Here is a 22,697-nt window from a genome sequence, read left to right on the forward strand (position 1 = left end):
AACTAAATTGGTTAACAATTGCGCCATCTAGAGGCTGAAGAAGCCTAATCGGGAGATCGGTTTATATGACAGCTATGTCAGGATATGGACTGATTAAGACCATACTTAGCACAGTTGTTAAAAGTTATAACAAAACACCTAATGGAAAATTTCAGCCCGATCGGATAGGAATTGCGTCCTCTAGACGCTAAAGAATTGCGCCATCTAGAGGCTGAAGAAGCCTAATCGGGAGATTGGTTTATATGTCAGCTATATCAGGCTATAGACAGATTTAGATCATACTTGGCACCAAATTGGTTAACAATTGTGCCATATAGAGGCTGAAGAAGCCTAATCGGGAGATTGGTTTATATGGCAGCTATATCAGGCTATAGACAGATTTAGATCATACTTGGCACAATTCTTGGAAGTCATATCAAAACGACACATGCAAAATTTCAACCAAATTGGAAAAAAATTGCGCCCCCTAGAGGCTGAAAAAGTCTAATCGGGAGATCGGTTTATATGACAGCTATGTCAGGATATGGACTGATTAAGACCATACTTAGCACAGTTGTTAAAAGTTATAACAAAACACCTTATGCAAAATTTCAGCCAAATCGGATAGGAATTGCGTCCTCTAGACGCTAAAGAATTGCGCCATCTAGAGGCTGAAGAAGCCTAATCGGGAGATTGGTTTATATGTCAGCTATATCAGGCTATAGACAGATTTAGATCATACTTGGCACAATTCTTGGAAGTCATATCAAAACGACACATGCAAAATTTCAACCAAATTGGATAACAATTGCGCCCTCTAGAAGCTGAAGAAATCTAATCGGGATATCGGTTTATATGGCAGCTATATCAGGATATGGACTGATTTAGACCATACTTAGCACTGTTGTTAAAAGTTATAACAAAACACCTTATGCAAAATTTCAGCCAAATCGGATAGGAATTGCGTCCTCTAGACGCTAAAGAAGTTAAGAGCCAACATCGGTTCATATGGCAGCCAGGGACGTAGCCAGGATTTTATTTATTTTTTTTTTTTTGGGGGGGAGAGAAATCGAAAGTTGGCAAAATTCTTCTGTTACTGTGAAATTGGTAAAGATACCTCCAATTTTTTTTTTTAAATTGTGGTCGCTGTTGGTTGCAGGAACTGACCCATTGTCGGTGACATTTGGTCATAAAGTCAAAGCTGAATTTTGCACTGATTGTCAGCACACTATTTATAGGCTGAATTTAATCTTTCAAACAAAGTGCGGTTGTCTTTGCGTATATCTTATGGAAGTTGTATTAAGCCCCCCCCCCCCCCCCCCTGGCTACGACCCTGATGACAGCCATTTCAAAACATGGACCGATTTCGACCATTTACAATGCCAACCAACCTACACTAATGAGAAGAATTTGTGCAAAATTTCAAGCGCCTAGCTTTACTCTTTCGAAAGTTAGGGTGCTTTCGACAGACAGACGGACAGATGGATGGACGTGGCTAGATAAAAGAACATTTTAAGTTAGGAATTCCGTGCTACTTACAAAATCCTTAATTGCTTTCAATACCACTCCCCTAAGTTGGTTCATGTCTGAAATTACGTCTCCACCTAAGTACCGATATCTGTTGGACGCGAAAGCCGGGCAATGACAAAGGAAATGCTCCAACGTCTCATCATCTTCCCCGCATGCCCTATCACTTGCTATCACTTGCCGCACCGATTTTATCTAAGTGAGCTCGTAGTCCTATGAGTCCCGTTATGATACCGAGAGCTCTGTTAACCTCATTCTGGCTACCTTTCAGTAATAGCCTCGTCTTCTCACGATCTGGATCCCCCCATAGGATTTTCGCCGTCCTACCGACCGTTTCGCTGTTCCACAATGTTGCATGCGCATTCGTCCCCCATTCCCTTAACTCGGTCTGCGTCGACCCGAAAGGCTTCGGGTTAACCAAGTTTAGTCCTCTGGCCTTCACCGCCAAAATATCTGCCCTTTCATTTCCCCTTACTCCGTTATGGCCCGGCACCAAAACGATGTGGATTTTGCCATGCTCAGAGAAGGCGTTCATCCCCTTCTTGCACTGCAAGCCTGTTCGTGGCCTTACCGTCCTGGTTGTTAAGGGTAAAGTGTCGGTAAAGGTGTTCACACTCGACGTCCTCGCGTAAGCACCACACCACTTCACGCATTCCGTGATCGCCTGCATCTCTGCCTGCAGGACCATAGTATGGTCAGGCAGTCTAAAACAGATCTCAGTCCCTGGATTCTCAATGTAAACCCCCAGACCCACTTTGACCTCTAGCTTTGATCCATCCGTGTAACATGATCTTCCAGATGGCAATACTAGGGTTGCGTCAATCCAAGACTGTGCCGATGGCAGCAGTGCCTCGCACTCGACTTCAAGGTTCATCTCAGGTATCCGATCGGAAACTTCTTCCCTTCCTTTCAGGTTTTCTATCGTCGCCACGATTATACCGCGATGGTATGAGCTGCTCCCATTCTCAATCTATTCACCCATCGCCTTAAGTCTCATAGCCGCGATGGGATGGCAGCAGTGCCTCGCACTCGACTTCAAGGTTCATCTCAGGTATCCCATCGGAAACCTCTTCCCTTCCTTTCAGGTTTTCTATCGTCGCCTCGATTATACCGCGATGGTATGATCTGCTCCCATCCTCAATCCATTCTCCCATCGCCTTTGGACTCATAGCCGCGATGGGAGAATGGATTGAGGATGGGAGCAGCTCATACCATCGCGCTATAATCGAGGCGACGATAGAAAACCTGAAAGGAAGGGAAGAGGTTTCCGATGGGATACCTGAGATGAACCTTGAAGTCGAGTGCGAGGCACTGCTGCCATCCCATCGCGGCTATGAGTCCTCCCATCGCCTTAGGACTCATAGCCGCGATGGGAGAATGGATTGAGGATGGGAGCAGCTCATACCATCGCGGTATAATCGAGGCGACGATAGAAAACCTGAAAGGAAGGGAAGAGGTTTCCGATGGGATACCTGAGATGAACCTTGAAGTCGAGTGCGAGGCACTGCTGCCATCGGCACAGTCTAAGAGCCTAATATTTTCATTTCCAGAGACTTTAGAGTAATTTCAAAAGACAAACGGACGGACGGACATCCTTAGATCGTCTTAGATTTTTACGATACCCCATCCTTTGGTGATGGGTATAAAATTAATTTGGTATTTGACTACAGGAGAAAACATGGCTCTATCTTTCCCCACACTTTTTCAGCATCCAAAAAATCATTGCTTTATCATCATACCAATTTGTCTTATCTCTGTCTCTCTCATTTATCTTCTCTCTCTCTACTACCAATTTTAGAGGATTTTTTTTTTCTATAAATCCTAAAATCAAATGGATTGTAAAGTGTGAATAAGTAAAGCTTTTATCTAAATTAAATCTTTTAGCTTTTTTTGTGTGTGCAACCCACCACAATGTCATCGCTTTTTGAACGATATGAGCATTGGCTCAAAGAACCTTTAACAGTAGGTATCGCCCAAACGATTTAACTTTTAGTTTAAGGATCAAGGATGAAGAAGCCATAAAACGAATTGTTATGGTTTTTAAATAATCATAGTGAATAGCAAGCACACACTAAAAATGAAATAAACTTGGAGTGTAGAAAACACTCAAAAGAGGGCGACCAGCAAATAGAGGGTGCTGGGCATCTTGCATTTGTTCGAGAGAGAGAGAAAGTGGGAGAGAGAAAGAGAGAGAGATAAACCAGTACATTTGATGGTAGATTTCCTACTGGTGCTGGCTGGCACAGTGAAAGATGTTATCACATCACAGGTAAACGAAAATTTGTGGTTTTTTATACCCCACACCACTACTGTGGTACAGGGTACCATAACTTAGTGCATTTGTTGGTAACACCCAGAAGGATAAGAGATAGACCCAGTTATAAATAAATCGATCGGATGAAAATTGAGACCTACACTTTTTACACAAATTAATATGGACAGACAGGCGGACGATGGCCTGGAGGCCATAGTAGAAACCATTGGGCAAAATTTCAATCAAATCGGATGAAAACTGCGCCCTCTAGAGGCTCAAGAAGCAAAATCGGGAGATCGGTTTATATGGAAGCTATATCAGGTTACAAACCAATTCAGACCATATTTGATTCTTTTGTTGAAGGTTATGAAGAAAGTCACTGTGCAAAATTTCAGCCAAATCGGATAAAAATTACGCCCTCTAGAGACTCAAGAAGAAAAAACCGGGAGTTCGGGTTATATGGGAGCTAAATCAGGTTTTAAACCGATTCAAACCATATTTGGTTCATATGTTGAAGGTTATGAAAAAAGTCATTGTGCAAAATTTCACTCAAATCGGATAAAAATTACGCCCTCTAGGGGCTCAAGATGTAAAACCGGGAGTTCGGTTTATATGGGAGCTAAATCAGGTTTTAAACCGATTCAAACCATATTTGGTTCATATGTTGAAGGTTATGAAGAAAGTCACTGTGCAGCCAAATCGGATAAAAATTACGCCCTCTAGGGGCTCAAGAAGAAAAAACCGGGAGTTCGGTTTAAATGGGAGCTAAATCAGGTTTTAAACCGATTCAAACCATATTTGATTCATATGTTGAAGGTTATGAAGAAAGTCACTGTGCAGCCAAATCGGATAAAAATTACGCCCTCTAGGGGCTCAAGAAGAAAAAACCGGGAGTTCGGTTTATATGGGAGCTAAATCAGGTTTTAAACCGATTCAAACCACGTTTGGTTCATATGTTGAAGGTTATGAAGAAAGTCACTGTGCAAAATTTCACTTAAATCGGATAAAAATTACGCCCTCTAGAGGCTCAAGAAGAAAAAACCGGGAGTTCGGTTTATGTGGTAGCTATATCAGGTTATAAACCGATTCAGACCATATTTGATTCTTTTGTTGAAGGTTATGAAAAAAGTCACTGTGCAAAATTTCACTCAAATCGGATAAAAATTACGCCCTCTAGAGGCTCAAGAAGTAAAATCGGGATTTTGGTTTATATGGGAGCTAAATCAGATTCTTTTGTTGGAGGTTATGAAGAAAGTCACTGTGCAAAATTTCAGGCACATGGGATAAAAATTACGCCCTCTAGGGGCTCAAGATGTAAAACCGGGAGTTCGGTTTATATGGGAGCTAAATCAGGTTATAAACCGATTCAAACCATATTTGATTCTTTTGTTGAAGGTTATGAAGAAAGCCACTGTGCAAAATTTGAGCCAAATCGGATAAAAATTACGCCCTCTAGAGGCTCAAGAAGTAAAATCGGGAGATCGGTTTATGTGGTAGCTATATCAGGTTATAAACCGATTCAAACCACATTTGGTTCATATGTTGAAGGTTATGAAGAAAGTCACTGTGCAAAATTTCACTCAAATCGGATAAAAATTACGCCCTCTAGAGGCTCAAGATGTAAAATCGGGAGTTCGGTTTATATGGGAGCTAAATCAGGTTTTAAACCGATTCAAACCACATTTGGTTCGAATGTTGAAGGTTATGAAGAAAGTCGCTGTGCAAAATTTCAGCCAAATCGGATAAAAATTACGCCCTCTAGGGGCTCAAGAAGAAAAAACCGGGAGTTCGGTTTATATGGGAGCTAAATCAGGTTATAAACCGATTCAGACCATATTTGGTTCATGTGTTGAAGGTCACAGCAGAAGCCATTGCGAAAAGTTTCACTCAAATCGGATAAAAATTACGCCCTCTAGAGGCTCAAGATGTAAAACCGGGAGTTCGGTTTATATGGGAGCTAAATCAGATTCTTTTGTTGATATTTTGTTGATATTTGTTGATATTTGGTTCATATGTTGAAGGTTATGAAGAAAGTCACTGTGCAGCCAAATCGGATAAAAATTACGCCCTCTAGGGGCTCAAGAAGAAAAAACCGGGAGTTCGGTTTATATGGGAGCTAAATCAGGTTTTAAACCGATTCAAACCACATTTGGTTCGAATGTTGAAGGTTATGAAAAAAGTCACTGTGCAGCCAAATCGGATAAAAATTACGCCCTCTAGAGGCTCAAGAAGAAAAAACCGGGAGTTCGGTTTATGTGGTAGCTATATCAGGTTACAAACCAATTCAGACCATATTTGATTCTTTTGTTGAAGGTTATGAAGAAAGCCACTGTGCAAAATTTCAGCCAAATCGGATAAAAATTACGCCCTCTAGAGACTCAAGAAGAAAAAACCGGGAGTTCGGTTTATATGGGAGCTAAATCAGGTTTTAAACCGATTCAAACCATATTTGGTTTATATGTTGAAGGTTATGAAAAAAGTCACTGTGCAAAATTTCACTCAAATCGGATAAAAATTACGCCCTCTAGAGGCTCAAGATGTAAAATCGGGAGTTCGGTTTATATGTGAGCTAAATCAGGTTTTAAACCGATTCAAACCACATTTGGTTCGAATGTTGAAGGTTATGAAGAAAGTCGCTGTGCAAAATTTCAGCCAAATCGGATAAAAATTACGCCCTCTAGGGGCTCAAGAAGAAAAAACCGGGAGTTCGGTTTATATGGGAGCTAAATCAGGTTATAAACCGATTCAGACCATATTTGGTTCATATGTTGAAGGTCACAGCAGAAGCCATTGCGAAAAGTTTCACTCAAATCGGATAAAAATTACGCCCTCTAGAGGCTCAAGATGTAAAACCGGGAGTTCGGTTTATATGGGAGCTAAATCAGGTTTTAAACCGATTCAAACCACATTTGGTTCGAATGTTGAAGGTTACAGCAGAAGTCATTGTGAAAGATTTCAGCCAAATTGGATTAAAATTGCGCCCTCTAGACGCTCAAGAAGTAAAATCAAGAGATCGGTTTATATGGGAGCTAAATCAAGTTATGAACCGATTTGGACCATACCTCGCACAGTTTTTGACGGTCAAACCAAAACACTACGCTCAAAATTTCATGCGAATCGGATAATAATTGCGCCCACTAGAGGCTCACTAAGCCAAGATGAGAGATCGGATTATATGGGAGCTATATCAGGTAATGAACCGAGTTACACCATACTTGGCACAGTTGATGAAAGTTAAAACAAAGCACATAATGAAAAATTTCAGCCAAATCGGATAAAACAATTGCGCCCTCTAGTGGCTCAAGAAATCAAGATCCGAACTTAGAAGTGAGAGCAAAATAATTCATGCAAAATCTCAGCCAAATCGGGTAATAATTACGCCCTCTAGCGGCTCAAGAAGTTAAGTTCCGAGATCGGTTTATCTGGGAGCTATATCAGGCAATGAACCGAGTTACACCATAATTGGCACAGTTGATGAAAGTTAAAACAAAGCACATCATGAAAAATTTTAGTCGAATCGGATAATATTTGCGCCCTCTAGTGGCTCACGAAATCGAGATCCGAAATCGGTTTATATGGGAGCTATATCAGGTTTTGAAACGAGTTACACCATACTTGGCACAGTTGTTGATGGTCGAACCAAAACACTTCATTCAAAATTCCAGCCAAATCGGATATTAATTGCGCCATCTGGCGGCTCAAAAATCAAGATCCGAAATCGATTTATATGGGAGCTATATCAAAATACGAACCGATTTGAGCCATGTTTGGCGCAGTTATTAGAAGTTAGAAACAAAACGTCATGCTAAAGTTGAGCCACATTGTATAAGAATTGCGCCCTCTAGAGGCTTACTTAGTCAAGAATCGAGTTCGGAGTATATGGAAGCTATATCAGATTATGAACCGATGTGAATCTTACTTGGCATACTTGTTAGAAGTTAGCACAATACACTTCATGCTACATTTCAGCCAAATAGGTTAGCAATGGCGCCCTCTAGCAGCTCAAGAAGTCAAGACCCGAAATCGGTTTATATCGGAGGTATATCAGGTTATCAACCGATTTGAACCATACATAGCGCAGTGCTTTGAAGTGAGAGCAAAACAATTCATGCAAAATTTCAGCCGAATCGGATTATGATTGCGCCCTCTAGCGGCTCAAGAAGTCAAGATCCGAATTCAGTTTATATCGGAACTATATCTGGTTATCAACCGATTTGGACCATACTTGTCACGGTTGGTAGGAGTCAAAATAAAGCACTTGGTGCAAAATTTCAGACGAATCGCATTATAATTGCGCCCTCTAGCGGCTCAAGAAGTCAAGATCCGAAATCGGAGTAATGGAAGCTATATCAGGTTATCAACCGATTTGAACCATACATGGCGCAGTGCTTTGAAGTGAGAGCAAAACAATTCATGCAAAATTTCAGCCGAATCGGATTATAATTGCGACCTCTAGCAGCTCAAGAAGTCAAGACCCGAAATCGGTTTATATCGGAGCTATGTCAGGTTATCAACCGATTTGAAACATACATGGTGCAGTGCTTTGAAGTGAGAGCAAAACAATTCATGCAACATTTCAGCCGAATCGGATTATAAATGCGACCTCTAGCGGCTGAATAAATCAAGACCCGAAATCGGTTTATATGGGAGCTATATCAAGTTACGAACCGATTTGAACCATACTTCGCAGAGTTGTTAGCAGTCAAAATAAAAAACTTGGTCCCAAACTTCAGCCAAATCGAATAAGAATTGCGCCCTCCAGAGTCTCAAGAAGTCAAGATCCCATATCGGGTTATATGGCTGCCATAAGCGAACAGTTTTGGCGGACCCAGAATTTTCAAAATTACATTTTTTTCGACAAAATGTACAAATGTGCTTTGTGCTTCTCAAAGGGGTTAAGCCTCCTCCTTCCCAGACAAATGGTCTGGTGTCACGAATGATGGCAGCTATACCAAAACATGGACCGATTTGGCCCATTTACAATCCCAACCGATTAGCACTGATTAGAAGTATTTATGCAAAATTTTAAGCATCTAGCATTACTTCTTTGAAAATTAGCGTGCTTTCGACAGACAAACAGATGGACGCACTGACAGAAGAACGGGCATGGCTAAATCGACTTAGAATGTCTCAGATGATCTCAAATAAATATTCCGATGTGCCCCCATCCTAGGATAAAGGGTATAATCAATGTTTGTTTGTTTGTTCCGAATAGACTCAAAACGGCTGAACCGATTTCCATGAAATTTTCATAGATGGTATAGTTGAAAATAGGGTGCTTAATTTTGTGATATCCGCCAGGGGGGCGGACCCTTCCCCTAACCGCAATCTTCAAAAAGACGACAGATCTCAGAGATGAGTGCATCGATTTAAGCGAAATTTTGTATCCCACTTAATGGTAAACCAAAAGCACAAAATTGGTATAAAACTGAGGGATCAAATAACTTTGGGGGGACGCCCTATCCCAAAACCCAACCAAACGGACATGTTTACCGATTGGGGCAATATGGGTATCAAATGAAAGGTTATTGGAAGAAGAATACGAAAACTATATAAACATTTTGGGTCAGATCACAAGGTGGCCACCCCACCGCAAAAAAACACCCCCAAACGATTATATGGGCGGTTGTGGACAACGTGGGATTCAAACGAAAGGTTCTTGAGAGTAGAATACGAAATTTATAATTTGGGTTATATTTCCAAGCGGGTCGCTCCACCCCAAAATTAAACCCCATTTGGACATGCACACTGAACGGGACAATATGAGACTCAAACGAAAGATGTTTGTGAGTGAAATACGAAACTTATATATAAACTTTAGCCAATACCCGGGGTTCGACTCACCCCAAAATTATGCCCATATAGACCGATCTCTCGATTTAAGGTTTTGGGCCCATAAAAAAAGCATTTGTTATCCGATTTCGCTGAAATTTGAGATCGTGAGATGTGTTATTCCCTTCGACATCTTTCTTCAATTTGGCCCAGATCGGTCCAAATTTGGATATAGCTGCCATATAGACCGATCTCTCGATTTAAAGTTTTGGAACCATAAAAGGCCTATTTATTGTCCGATTTTGCTGAAATTTGGGACAGTGATTTGTGTTAAGCCCTTCGACATTCTTCTTCAGTTTGACCGATCTCTCGATTTATTTTTGATTTCGATTTTGGGCCAATAAAAGGTGCAATTGTTATCCGATTTCTCCGAAATTGGGGACAGTTAGTTGTGCTAAGCCCTTCGATATCTTTCTGCAATTTGGCCCAGATCGGACCCGATTTTTATATAGTTGCCATATAGACCGATCTCTCGATTAAAGATTTTGGGCCCATAAAATCGCAGTCATATTTCTCTGAAATTTGTCAAAGTTACTTATGATAGGCCTTTCGAGATCCTTGTCGTATGTGCTTCAAATCGGCGTATATTTGGATATAACCATAAAGTTTGTTATGAAATTCGGAAAATGTCAAAACATCCAAAAAATGTCCATTGACTTCCTTATTTAAAAAACAAGTAAAAGCGTGCTCCACCATGAATCGCATTTGTCGAGTTCTTTTCCCGGCATTTCTTCTTAGGCAAAAAAGGATATAAGAAAAGACTTGCTCTGCTATTAGAGCGATATCAAGATAGGGTCCAGTTTGGACCACAATAAAATTATATGTTGGAGACCTGTGTAAAATGTCAGCCAATTCGAATAAGAATTGCGCCCTTTGGGGCTCAAGAAGATCGAGGCTCTAGAAGTCAGAGAGATCGAGGCTCTAGAAGTCACGATCCCAGATCGGTTTGTGGCAGTTATATCAGTTTATGAACCGATTTGAACCTTTTTTGACACAGTTGTTGAAAGTAAGAATAAAATACGTCCTGCAAAATTTCAGCCAAATCGGATATGAACTGCGCTCTCTAGTGACTCAAGAAGTCAACACCCAAGATCGGTTCATATGACAGCTATATCAGGTTATGAACCGATTTGAACTATACTTAACACAGTTATTGGAAGTCATAACAAATTACTTCGTGTAAAAATTTCAGCCAAATCGGATCGGAATTGCGCCCTCTAGAGGCTGAAAAAGTCAAGACCCCAGATCGGGTTATATCTGGCAGCTATATCAGGTTATGAACCGATTTGAACCATACTTAGCATAATTGTTGGAAGTAATAAAAAAACACCTCATGCATAATTTCAGTCAAATCGGATAGGAATTGCTCCCTGTAGAGGCTGAAAAAGTCAAGACCCCAGATCGTGTTATATCTGGCAGCTATATCAGGTTATGGACCGATTTGAACCATACTTAGCATAATTGTTGGAAGTCATAACAAAACACCTCATGCATAATTTTAGCCAAATCGGATAGGAATTGCGCCCTCTAGAGGCTGAAGAAGTCAAGACCCCAGATCGGGTTATATCTGGCAGCTATATCAGGTTATGGACCAATTAAAACCATATTTGGTACAGTTGTTGAAAGTCATAACAAATTACTTCGTGCAAAAATTTCAGCCAAATCGGATCGGAATTGCGCCCTCTAGTGACTCAAGAAGTCAAGGCCCCAGATCGGTTTATATGATAGCTATATCAGGTTATGGACCGAAGTGGTCCATTTACAATCCCACCCGACCCACACTAGTAGGAAGTATTCGTGCATAATTTCAAGCGGCTAGCTTTACTCCTTCGATAGCCAGCGTGTTTTCGACAGACAGACGGACGGACATGGCTAGATCGGCTTGAAATGTCATGATGATCAATAGTATATAGAGGGGTCTTCGAGGAATATTTCGAAGAGTTACAAACAGAATGACGAAATTAGTATAACCCCATCCTATGATGGGGGTTATCAAAATGAACCAATCAGAACATTCCTCCGACACGCTGGAGGAATATCAGAACAGAAAAAAGAAAAAATTCCCTCAGACTTGTCGAACCGATTTCTTTCCGGATTTGGTAAGAATTGTCGTATGTTTCGTCCGACCATATGCTGAAATTTCGAAAGTCAGACAAAGTCGGCTCACATTGTTAGCTGGGATCTTTCACTGGCTATTTTGTATAATTTGGGAAAAGTTGACTTTTGATTGTCTATCACCGAACATTTAATCCAGTAGCTAAATTTTAGATTTCCAAGCGCCTAGATCTTCTGCGCTGCTTCTCTGACTTTTTGGCACCTTGTTTTGAGATGTCTTTCAGTAGTTGGTCTTTCCATAGCATCGTTTTAATAGCTTCCACCAAAATTTGTTTATAATTCATATATTAATATACACATGGCCAGATTTTCTTCAAGTTTGTTATGCGCCCTTAAATCTCTCTGGGGATAGCAACGAGATGGTATACCATGTTCCGATGTTCTAACTTTGACCACGCTTCCATTGCGATAGCCCAGTATGGCTGCTTTCAGTATAGCCACACAAACAAAGCCCAGGCGTTGGTGAAAGCCCTCACTCAGCCATGCTGTTATCAGAGAGCCATTGCTGTATTTCAGAACATCGCCCGAGGGAAATGTATTGGGCACCCATATTTCTGAAATACCACAGAACTTGATTGAAAAAAAAAAACGTTCATAATTTGTCAGCAGGTTAAACTTACCCCCATCGATGGGTAATTCGGAAAATTCTATACCGCTTACATGATAAGGTTTGGTCATTTTTAAATTCAGGCACACCCTTTTGGCCTCCTCATAGGTGTAAATTGGTCGACCTTCAAGATAATAGAGAAGATCCACCACATTTGTTTGCTGCACATACCAATGATTATGAAAATGTCCACCAAGAACCAAAAGATGTGGATTTACCACTAACAGAGAGATTATGACTACTATGGCAATTTTGTTGGACGGCGGCATCTTGCTTGAGGGCTGGTTAAAAAAATACTATTTGCGATGCGATGATTCTTCATGCAGTGAGTGTTGCCTAAAATCTTGGTTACAAAATTTATTTCTGTTTGCTGCTACATGGGCTTCTTTAACCACAATGACAAACCAATTCATTATGCCGCAGATAAAAAGGCATAGCAAAAAAATACATTGTGGAAAAAATTTAAATATTCCTATACCTTGAAAGAAAATCACAGTGGACTATGAAAGTGATGGAAATAATTGAGAATGTTGAAAGAATCCTTGACTCTGCTGAAATCCCACCCAATCCCAATCCCACCCACCTCCATAGGATGGGGGTATACCAATCTAGTCATTCCGTTTATAATACCTCGAAATATTCGTCTAAGACACCCCCCGGAGGCCACCGTAGCTCAGATGTTAGCATGTCCGCCTATGACGCTGAACGCCTGGATTCGAACCCTGGCGAGAACATCATACAAATTTTCAGCGGTGGTTTTTCCCTACTAATGCTAACTACATTTGTGAGGTACTGTACCATTTGGTACGGCAGTAGTGTAAAAACTTCTCCTCGAAAGAGGTGTCGCACTGCGACAAGCCGTTTGGACTCTTCTATAAAATGGAGGACCCTTATGATTGAGCTTAAACTTGAATCGGACAGCACTCATTGATATGTGAGAAGTTTGCCCATGTTCCTTAAAGGAATGTTCACCGAGTCGTTCTAGCCATGTCCGTCCGTCCATCTGTCGAAATCGAAATCGGTCCAACGCGCCAAGCTAGTCGAAGTAAAAGCGTGTTAAATTCCGCAGGGTCGAATCTTGAGAACCCACCAACATAGATTGAGTTAAAATATGGGAGCTATACTAGGTTATAGACTGCTTTGGGGGTATACTAAATTCGTCATTCTGGTTGTAACACCTCGAAATATGCGTCTAAGACCCCATAAGGTGTATATATTCTTGATCGTCATGACATTTCAAGTTGATCCACGTCCGTCCGTATGTCCATCCGTTCGTCCGTCTGTCCATCCGTGCGTCTGTCCATCCGTCCGTCCGTCTGTCCATCCGTCCGTCCGTCTGTCCATCCGTCCGTCCGTCTGTCCATCCGTCCGTCCGTCTGTCTGTCGAAAGCATGCTAACTTTCAAAGGAGTAAAGCTAGGCGCTTGAAATTCTGCACAAATACGTTCTATTAGTGTAGGTCGGTTGGGATTGCAAATGGGCCAAATCGGTCCATGCTTTGATATAGGTGCCATATAAACCGATCTTGGGTCTTGACTTTTTGAGCCTCAAGAAGGCGCAAATTTCGTTTGATTTGACTGAATTTGTGCACATGGTATTTTGGTATCACTTCCAACAACTGTGCCAAGTATGGTTCAAATCGGTTCATAATCTGATATAGCTTCCATATAAACCGATCTTGGGTCTTGACTTCTTGCGCCTCTAGAGGGCGCAATTCTTATCCGATTGAAATTAAATCTTGCACGACGAATTTCGTTGTGATATCCAACAACTGTGCTAAGTATGGTTCAAATCGGTCTATAATCTGATATAGCTGCCATATAAACCGATCTTGGGTCTTGACTTCTTCAACCTCTAGAGGGAGCAATTCTTATCCGATTGAAATGAAATTTTGCACATGGTGTTTTGGTATCACTTCCAACAACTGTGCCTAGTATGGTTTAAATCGGTCTATAAACTGATATAGCTGCCATATAAACCGATCTTGGGTCTTGACTTCTTGACTTCTTGAGCCTCTAGAGGGCGAAATTCTTATCCGATTGGTATCTGATATTGGTATATGATATCCAACAACTGTATCAAGTATGGTTCAAATCGGTCTATCACTTGATATAGCTGCTATATAAATCGATCTGGGGTCTTGACTTCTTGAGCCTCTAGAGGGCGCAATTCTTATCCGATTGAAATGAAATCTTGCACGACGTGTTTTGTTATGATATCCAACAACTGTGCTAGGTATGGTTCAAATCGGTTCATAATCTGATATAGCTTCCATATAAACCGACCTTGGGTCTTGACTTCTTGAGCCTGTAGAGGGCGCAATTCTTATCCGATTGTAATGAAATTTTGCACAACGTGCTCTGTAATGATATTTAACAATTGGGCAAAGTATGGTTCAAATCGGTTCATAACCTGATATAGCTGCCATATAAACCGATCTTGGGTCTTGACTTCTTGAGCTTCTAGAGGGCGCAATTATTATCTGATTGGAATAAAATTTTGCACGGCGTGTTTCGCTATGACTTCCAACAACTGTGCCAAGTATGGTCCAAATCGGTCTATAACCTGATATAGCTGCCATATAAACCGATCTTGGGTCTTGTCTTCTTGAGCCTCTAGAGGGCGCAATTCTTATCCGATTGTAATGAAATTTTGCACAACGTGCTTTGTTATGATATCCAACAACTGTGCAAAGTGTGGTTCAAGTTGGTCTAATACCTGGTATAGCTGCCATATAAACCGATCTTGGGTCTTGACTTCTTGAGCCTCTTGAGGGCGCAATTGTTATCAGATTGGAATGCAATTTTGCACATGGTGTTTTGGTATCACTTCCAACAACTGTGCAAAGTATGGTTCAAATCGGTCTAAAACCTGGTATAGCTGCCATATAAACCGATCTTGGGTCTTGACTTCTTGAGCCTCTTGAGGGCGCAATTCTTATCCGATTGTAATGAAATTTTGCACATGGTGTTTTGGTATCACTTCCAACAACTATGCGAAGTATGGTCCTAATCGGTCCATAACCTGATATAGCTGCCATATAAACCGATCTTGGGTCTTGACTTCTTGAGCTTCTAGAGGACGCAATTCTTATCTGATTGGAATAAAATTTTGCACAACGTGCTTTGTTATGACTTCCAACAACTGTGCGAAGTATGGTTCAAATCGGTCTATAACACGATATAGCTGCCATATAAACCGATCTTGGGTCTTGACTTCTTGCGCCTGTAGAAGGCGCAATTCTTATTAATTTTGGCTGAAATTTTATTCGACGTGTTTTGCTATGACTTCCAACAACTGTGCTAAGTATGGTTCAAATCGGTCTATAATCTGATATAGCTGCCATATAAACCGATCTTGGGTCTTGACTTCTTGAACCTCTAGAGGGCGTAATTCTCGTTCAATTTGACTGCAATTTTGCACGACGTGTTTTGTTATGACTTCCAACAACTGTGCCGAATATGGTTCAAATCGGCCCATAACCTGATATAGCTGCCATATAAACCGATCTTGGGTCTTGACTTCTTGCGCCACTAGAGGGCGCAATTCTTATCCGATTGGAATGAAATTTTGCACGGCGTGTAACGCTATGACTTCCAACAACTGTGCCAAGTATGGTTCAAATCGGTCTATAATCTGATATAGCTGCCATATAAACCGATCTTGGGTCTTGACTTCTTGAACCTCTAGAGGGCGTAATTCTCGTTCAATTTGACTGCAATTTTGCACGACGTGTTTTGTTATGACTTCCAACAACTGTGCCGAATATGGTTCAAATCGGCCCATAACCTGATATAGCTGCCATATAAACCGATCTTGGGTCTTGACTTCTTGAGCCTCTACAGGGAGCAATTCTTATCCGATTGGAATGAAATTTTGCACGGCGTCTTTCGCTATGACTTCTAACAACTGTGCCAAGTATGGTTCAAATCGGTTCATAACCTGATATAGCTGCCATATAAACCAATCTTGGATCTTGACTTCTTGAGCCTCTAGAGGGCGCAATTCTTATCTGATTGGAATGAAATTTTGCACGGCGTGTTTTCGTATCACTTCCAACAACTGTGCATAGTATGGTTCAAATCGGTCTAAAACCTGGTATAGCTGCCATATAAACCGATTTAGGGTCTTGACTTCTTGAGCCTCTAGAGGGCGCAATTCTTATACGATTGGAATGAAATTTTGCACAACGTGCTCTGTAATGATATTTAACAATTGTGCCAAGTATGGTTCAATTGGTCTATAACCTGATATAGCTGCCATATAAACCGATTTAGGGTCTTGACTTCTTGAGCCTCTAGAGGGCGCAATTCTTATACGATTGGAATGAAATTTTGCACATGGTGTTTTGGTATCACTTCCAACAATTGTGCAAAGTATGGTTTAAATCGGTTCATAACCTGATATAGCTGCCATATAAACCGATCTTGGGTCTTGACTTCTTGAGCTTCTAGAGGGCGCAATTATTATCTGATTGGAATAAAATTTTGCACGACGTGTTTTGTTATGACTTTCAACAACTGTGCAAAGTATGGATCTAATCGGTTCATAACCTGATATAGCTGCCATATAAACCGATTTAGGGTCTTGACTTTTTGAGCCTCTAGAGGGCGCAATTCTTATACGATTGGAATGAAATTTTGCACATGGTGTTTTGGTATCACTTCCCACAATTGGGCAAAGTATGGTTCAAATCGGTTTATAACCTGATATAGCTGCCATATAAACCGATTTAGGGTCTTGACTTCTTGAGCCTCTAGAGGGCGCAATTCTTATCCGATTGAAATAAAATCTTTCATGGCGTGTAACGCTATGACTTCCAACAACTGTGCCAAGTATGGTTCAAATCGGTCAATAACCTGATATAGCTGCCATATAAACCGATCATGGGTCTTGACTTCGTAGGTCTCTAGAGGGCGCAATTCTTATCCGATTGTAATGAAATTTTGCACATGGTGTTTTATTATCACTTCCAACAACTGTGGGAAGTATGGTTCAAATCGGTCCATAACCTGATATAGCTGCCATATAAACCGATGATGGATCTTGACTTCTTAAGCCTCTAGAGGTCGCAATTCTTATTCGATTGGAATGAAATTTTGTAAAGGGTGATTTTTTTGAGGTTAGGATCTTCATGCATTAGTATTTGACAGATCACGTGGGATTTCAGACATGGTGTCAAAGAGAAAGATGCTCAGTATGCTTTGACATTTCATCATGAATAGACTTACTAACGAGCAACGCTTGCAAATCATTTTCAGTGAATGGGCCCTAGAAAAGTTGGCAGAAAATCCGCTTTTTTATCGACAAATTTTGTTCAGCGATGAGGCTCATTTCTGGTTGAATGGCTACGTAAATAAGCAAAATTGCCGCATTTGGAGTGAAGAGCAACCAGAAGCCGTTCAAGAACTGCCCATGCATCCCGAAAAATGCACTGTTTGGTGTGGTTTGTACGCTGGTGGAATCATTGGACCGTATTTTTTCAAAGATGCTGTTGGACGCAACGTTACAGTGAATGAACACATTTCGAACCGAACACTGATTTTGGTAATAAAATTCAATGATTTGCAAGCGTTGCTCGTTAGTAAGTCTATTCATGATGAAATGTCAAAGCATACTGAGCATCTTTCTCTTTGACACCATGTCTGAAATCCCACGTGATCTGTCAAATACTAATGCATGAAAATCCTAACCTCAAAAAAATCACCCTTTAAATCTTTTTTTTTATGCTCCACGATCCATGATGGAGGGTATATAAGATTACGCTTTTACTTGTTAGATATAAGAATATCGAATGGCGTGCCGCAGTGCGTCACCTCTTTGGGGAATATTTTTTGTATGACCATACATGCCATTGTGCCTCGCAAATGTCGTCCACATTAAGAGGCGGTTACCAACGCTTTGTTCGATGTTCTCGCCAGGATTCGAACGCGTTCAGCGTCATAGGCTACAATGGCACGAATTCGATATCTGCATTCAGGGTGAAGTCTCCCCACCCCAAAAAGAGATTAGAGAGTTAAAGAAGGCGCAGCGGAGCCTGGCCCGGTTCGGCTAGTTTTGTGTACATTTTTAGCAGAATCCTTGGTGGTGGGTTGCCAAGTTTCGCCAAGACTGTAGAGTTGTTTTCCTTTTCCTGTTGATTATTGCCTACTTACTTCCTTAAAGTTTGCTTGGTTGACCAATGAAAAGCCATAGTTTGTTGTATATTTTCCATTGAAGTTCATTGTTATACATTTATTTGGGTTTTGTTTTTGTTTTTGTTTTTTTGTTTTTTTTTTTTTTTCATTGTAGTATATTTAATTAGAGTTTAAATTTGTTTTACACTGGTATAGCTTTAATTGTGTTGTTATTTGATTTAGTTTGTTCTTGTCCTGCTTTAGAGGGTGGATTTTCATTGTGTTTCTGTTTTTGTTGCTGGTGAAAATTTCACCTGGCAAAAAAAACATTTGACCAACATCGTATCGCATCGCATCGCATCGCATCAGATCATATCATACAATTACTAATTATTTATAATATTTGTTTAATATATAAATTAAATGTGATTTTTGGTTTACCAATAAATACCCCAGGGGGTAGATAGTTGATGGTGGTGGTCAGGGTGATGGTGATGGTGGGGTTGGATTTGGATTTGGGTTTGTACACTAAAACATTATTCAATGAAATTAATTTGCCACATTTCTGCTTCGTTTGTTTACAATGGTAGGTAATCATAGTAATTAACACTTTTTATTGGTTTGATTAAACACAGACAATTAATTAACATAATAATATTTGGTTTTTGCTTTATTCTTTGTGTGTGTTGCAGTTGTTGTTAGTTGTTATTTTTTAATTATTTTTGTTTGTTTTTTTTTTACATTTATTATAAAATCAGTTGTGGCTTTTGAGTAAGTTGGGTGGGTTTGTGTGTTGCTTTTTTTTTGTAAGTAGCAGTAAGCCTGTGAAGATACATAACTGCAAAAGTTTTGATATTTTGCACTATATTGCATTTTGGAGGGCCTTAGGACTTGATTTTCATTTCAGTATTTGTGTTAGTTTACTAAATAAATGCATTTTAAAAGCAAGTATTAGTTGGAAAATTCAATAAATGTGTATAAATATATAAAAGGAAATTTTTTTATAAAAATATAGTTGTAGAAAAATTCCAAACATCAAGCAAAGTCTATATTATTTCTTCTATGGATAGCATACATTGAGAATAGTAGCATATAAAGGTCTAGATTTTGTCGAAAAACGTTCGAAACCACTAAACGGAGTTACAAATACATTGCGTGCTATGCTCAGACGGGCCGAATTTTGGGAAGCCACCACCAAAATTGTTGGGAGTCATAACAGAACACTACATGCAAAATTTTAGCCAAATTGGACAAAAATTGGGGTTCCAAGGGTTCCGGAAGGCAAATCGGAGGATCGGTTTGTATGGGAGCTATATTAGGTTATAGACCGATTCGGACTATACTTGGCGCAGATGTTGGAAGTCATAACAGAACACCAAATGCAAAATTTTAGCTAAATCGGATGAAAATAGAGGGTGCCAGGGGCTCAAGAAGTCAAATCGGGAGATCGGTTTATATGGGAGCTATATCACGATCCCGACCGATTTGGAGCGCACTTGGCACATTTGTTGAGAGTCATAACAGAACACCATATGCAAAATTTCAGCTAAATCGGAAGAAAATTGAGGCTTCCAAAGGCTCAAGAAGTCAAATCGGGGGATCGGTTTATATGGGAGCTATATTATGTTCTAGACCGATTTAGAGCGCACTTGGCACAGTTGTTGAGAGTCATAACAGAACACCATGTGTAAAATTTCAGCTAAGTCGGATGAAAATAGAGGGTGCCAGGGGCTCCGGAAGTCAAATCAGGGGATCGGTTTATATGGGAGCTATATCACGTTCCTGACCGATTTGGAGCGCACTTGGCACATTTGTTGAGAGTCATAACAGAACACTATGTGCAAAATTTAAGCCAAATCGGACAAAAATTGCGGCTTGTAAGGGCTCAAGAAGTCAAATCGGGAGATCGGTTTATATGGGAGCTATATCAGGTTATAAACCGATTTGGACCGTACTTGGCACAGTTATTGGGAGTCATAACAGAACACTATGTCCAAAATATCAGCTCAATGGGATAAAAATTGCGGCTTCCAGGGGCTCAAGAAGTCAAATCGGCAGATCAGTTTATATGGGAGCTATATCAGGTTATAGACCTATTCGGACCATACTCGGCTCAGTTGTTGAGAGTCATAACAGAACACGATGTGCAAGATTTCAGCCATATCGTAAGAAAATTGAGGCTTCCAGGAGCTCCGGAAGTCAAATCGGGGGATCGGTTTATATGGGAGCTATATCAGGTTATAGACCGATTTGGACCGTACTTGGCACAGTTGTTGGCAGTCATAAGAGAACACTATGTGCAAAATTTCAGCCAAATCGGATAAAAATTGCGGCTTGTAAGGGCTCAAGAAGTCAAATCAGGAATAGATACAAAGGTGGGCAGGACCGGTGTTGTTCCGGAGGATGCACATATGTACATATATACTTGCAGGATAGACAATTGCTGCCTAATCTCTTTATGTCCTTCCTGGAAAAAACATTCATTCATTACATATCTTGAGATTCTGGTAGATTGTATTTTGTTTCACAGTTTCGTTAGCCTAACTTTATGGGTTTTTTCTTAGATTTTTATACCCTCCACCATAGGATGGGGGTATACTAATTTCATCATTCTGTTTGTAACACCTCGAAACATGCGTCTAAGACCCCATAAAGTAGATATATTCTTGATCGTCGTGACATTTTCAGTCGAATTACCCATGTCCGTCCGTCCGTCCGTCCGTCCGTCCGTCTGTCTGTCGAAAGCACGCTAAATTTTGAAGGAGTAGAGCTAGCAACTTAAAATTTTGCACAAAATACTTCCTAATGGTATAGGTCAATTGGGATTGTAAATGGGCCAAATCGGTCTATGTTTTGATATAGCTGTCATACAAACCGATTTTGGGTCTTGATTTCTTGAGCCTCTAGAGGGCGCAATTCTCGTCCGATTTGACTGAAATTTCGCACATAGTGTTTCGATATCACTTCCAATAACTATGCGAAATATGGTTCTAATCGGTCCATAACCTGATATAGCTGCCATACAAACTGATCTTGGGTCTTGACTTCTTGAGCCTCTAGAGGGCGCAATTCTCTTCCGATTTGACTTAAATTTCGCTCATAGTGTTTTGATATCACTTCCACCAACTATACGATATATGGTTAAAATCGGTCTATAACCTGATATAGCTGCCGTATAAACCAATCTGGGGTCTTGACTTCTTGAGCCTCTAGAGGGCGCATTTCTCAATCGATTTGACTGAAATTTCGCTCATAGTGTTTTGATATCACTTCCAACAACTATGAGAAATATGGTTCTAATCGGTCCATGTTTTGATATAGCTGCCATACAAACCAATCTGAGGTCTTGACTTCTTGAGCCTCTAGAGGGCGCATTTCTCAATCGATTTGACTGAAATTTCGCACATAGTGTTTTGATATCACTTCCAACAACTATGAGAAATATGGTTCTAATCGGTCCATGCTTCGATATAGCTGCCATACAAACCAATCTGGGGTCTTGGCTTCTTGAGCCTCTAGAGGGCGCATTTCTCAATCGATTTGACTGAAATTTCGCTCATAGTGTTTTGATATCACTTCCAACAACTATGAGAAATATGGTTCTAATCGGTCCATAACCTGATATAGCTGCCATACAAACCAATCTGGGGTCTTGACTTCTTGAGCCTCTAGAGGGCGCATTTCTCAATCGATTTGACTGAAATTTCGCACATAGTGTTTTGATATCACTTCCAATAACTGTGCTAAGTATGGTTCAAATCGGTCTATAACCTGATATAGCTGCCATATAAACCGATCTTGGGTCTTGACTTCTTGAGCCTCTAGAGGGCGCAATGGCCTTCAACATACGTATGCAATAGGGTCAGAATCGATCTATAGCTTGATACAGCTCCCATATAAACCAATCTCCCGATTTCGCTTCTTGAGCCCCGAATCGGACTATAACTTGATATGATTATACTTTGTTTGCCTAAAAACAGATACGGCGCAAAGAACTCGACAGATGTGACCATGGTGGAGGGTATATAAGATTCGGCCCGGCCGAACTTAGCACGCTCTTACTTGTTAAATTTTAAATAAAATTAAATTTAATTTTTAATTCACACTCACATGCTCAAGGCATGTCTATGCTCCCGTGACTATAACTGTTTTTTACAGCATACCTAGCATGTATGCGATTGGTATCAGCCATTTACATTTGATATTGAAAAAGTTTTCTTTTTGGACACTTTCGACTTTTCCCTGTACTTTCTGTTTGTTACGACCAT

General features: G+C 40.5%; 2 protein-coding genes across 3 annotated transcripts in view; both read right to left on the reverse strand.

The window, feature by feature from the left end:
- LOC106094000 (BAI1-associated protein 3) overlaps positions 1–22,697 on the reverse strand; it is a 420,062-nt gene that overhangs the window by 101,946 nt on the left and 295,419 nt on the right. The gene's annotated exons all lie outside the window — the stretch shown is intronic.
- Positions 11,944–12,613, reverse strand: LOC106094841 (uncharacterized). 2 transcript variants are annotated; one of them, XM_013262078.2, is made up of 3 exons: positions 12,533–12,587; positions 12,328–12,475; positions 11,944–12,261 (listed from the first exon to the last, which is right to left on the reverse strand). In XM_013262078.2, exons 1-3 carry the CDS (start codon positions 12,581–12,583, stop codon positions 11,981–11,983), a joined length of 480 nt encoding a protein of 159 aa, XP_013117532.1. In that variant the 5' UTR covers positions 12,584–12,587; the 3' UTR covers positions 11,944–11,980. The 2 variants fall into 2 exon arrangements, with proteins under 2 accessions (XP_013117532.1, XP_013117531.1); XM_013262077.2 differs by having other exon boundaries at positions 12,328–12,613.

The sequence above is a fragment of the Stomoxys calcitrans genome, chromosome 1 (assembly GCF_963082655.1).
Source record: "Stomoxys calcitrans chromosome 1, idStoCalc2.1, whole genome shotgun sequence".
NCBI lineage: Eukaryota > Metazoa > Arthropoda > Insecta > Diptera > Muscidae > Stomoxys > Stomoxys calcitrans.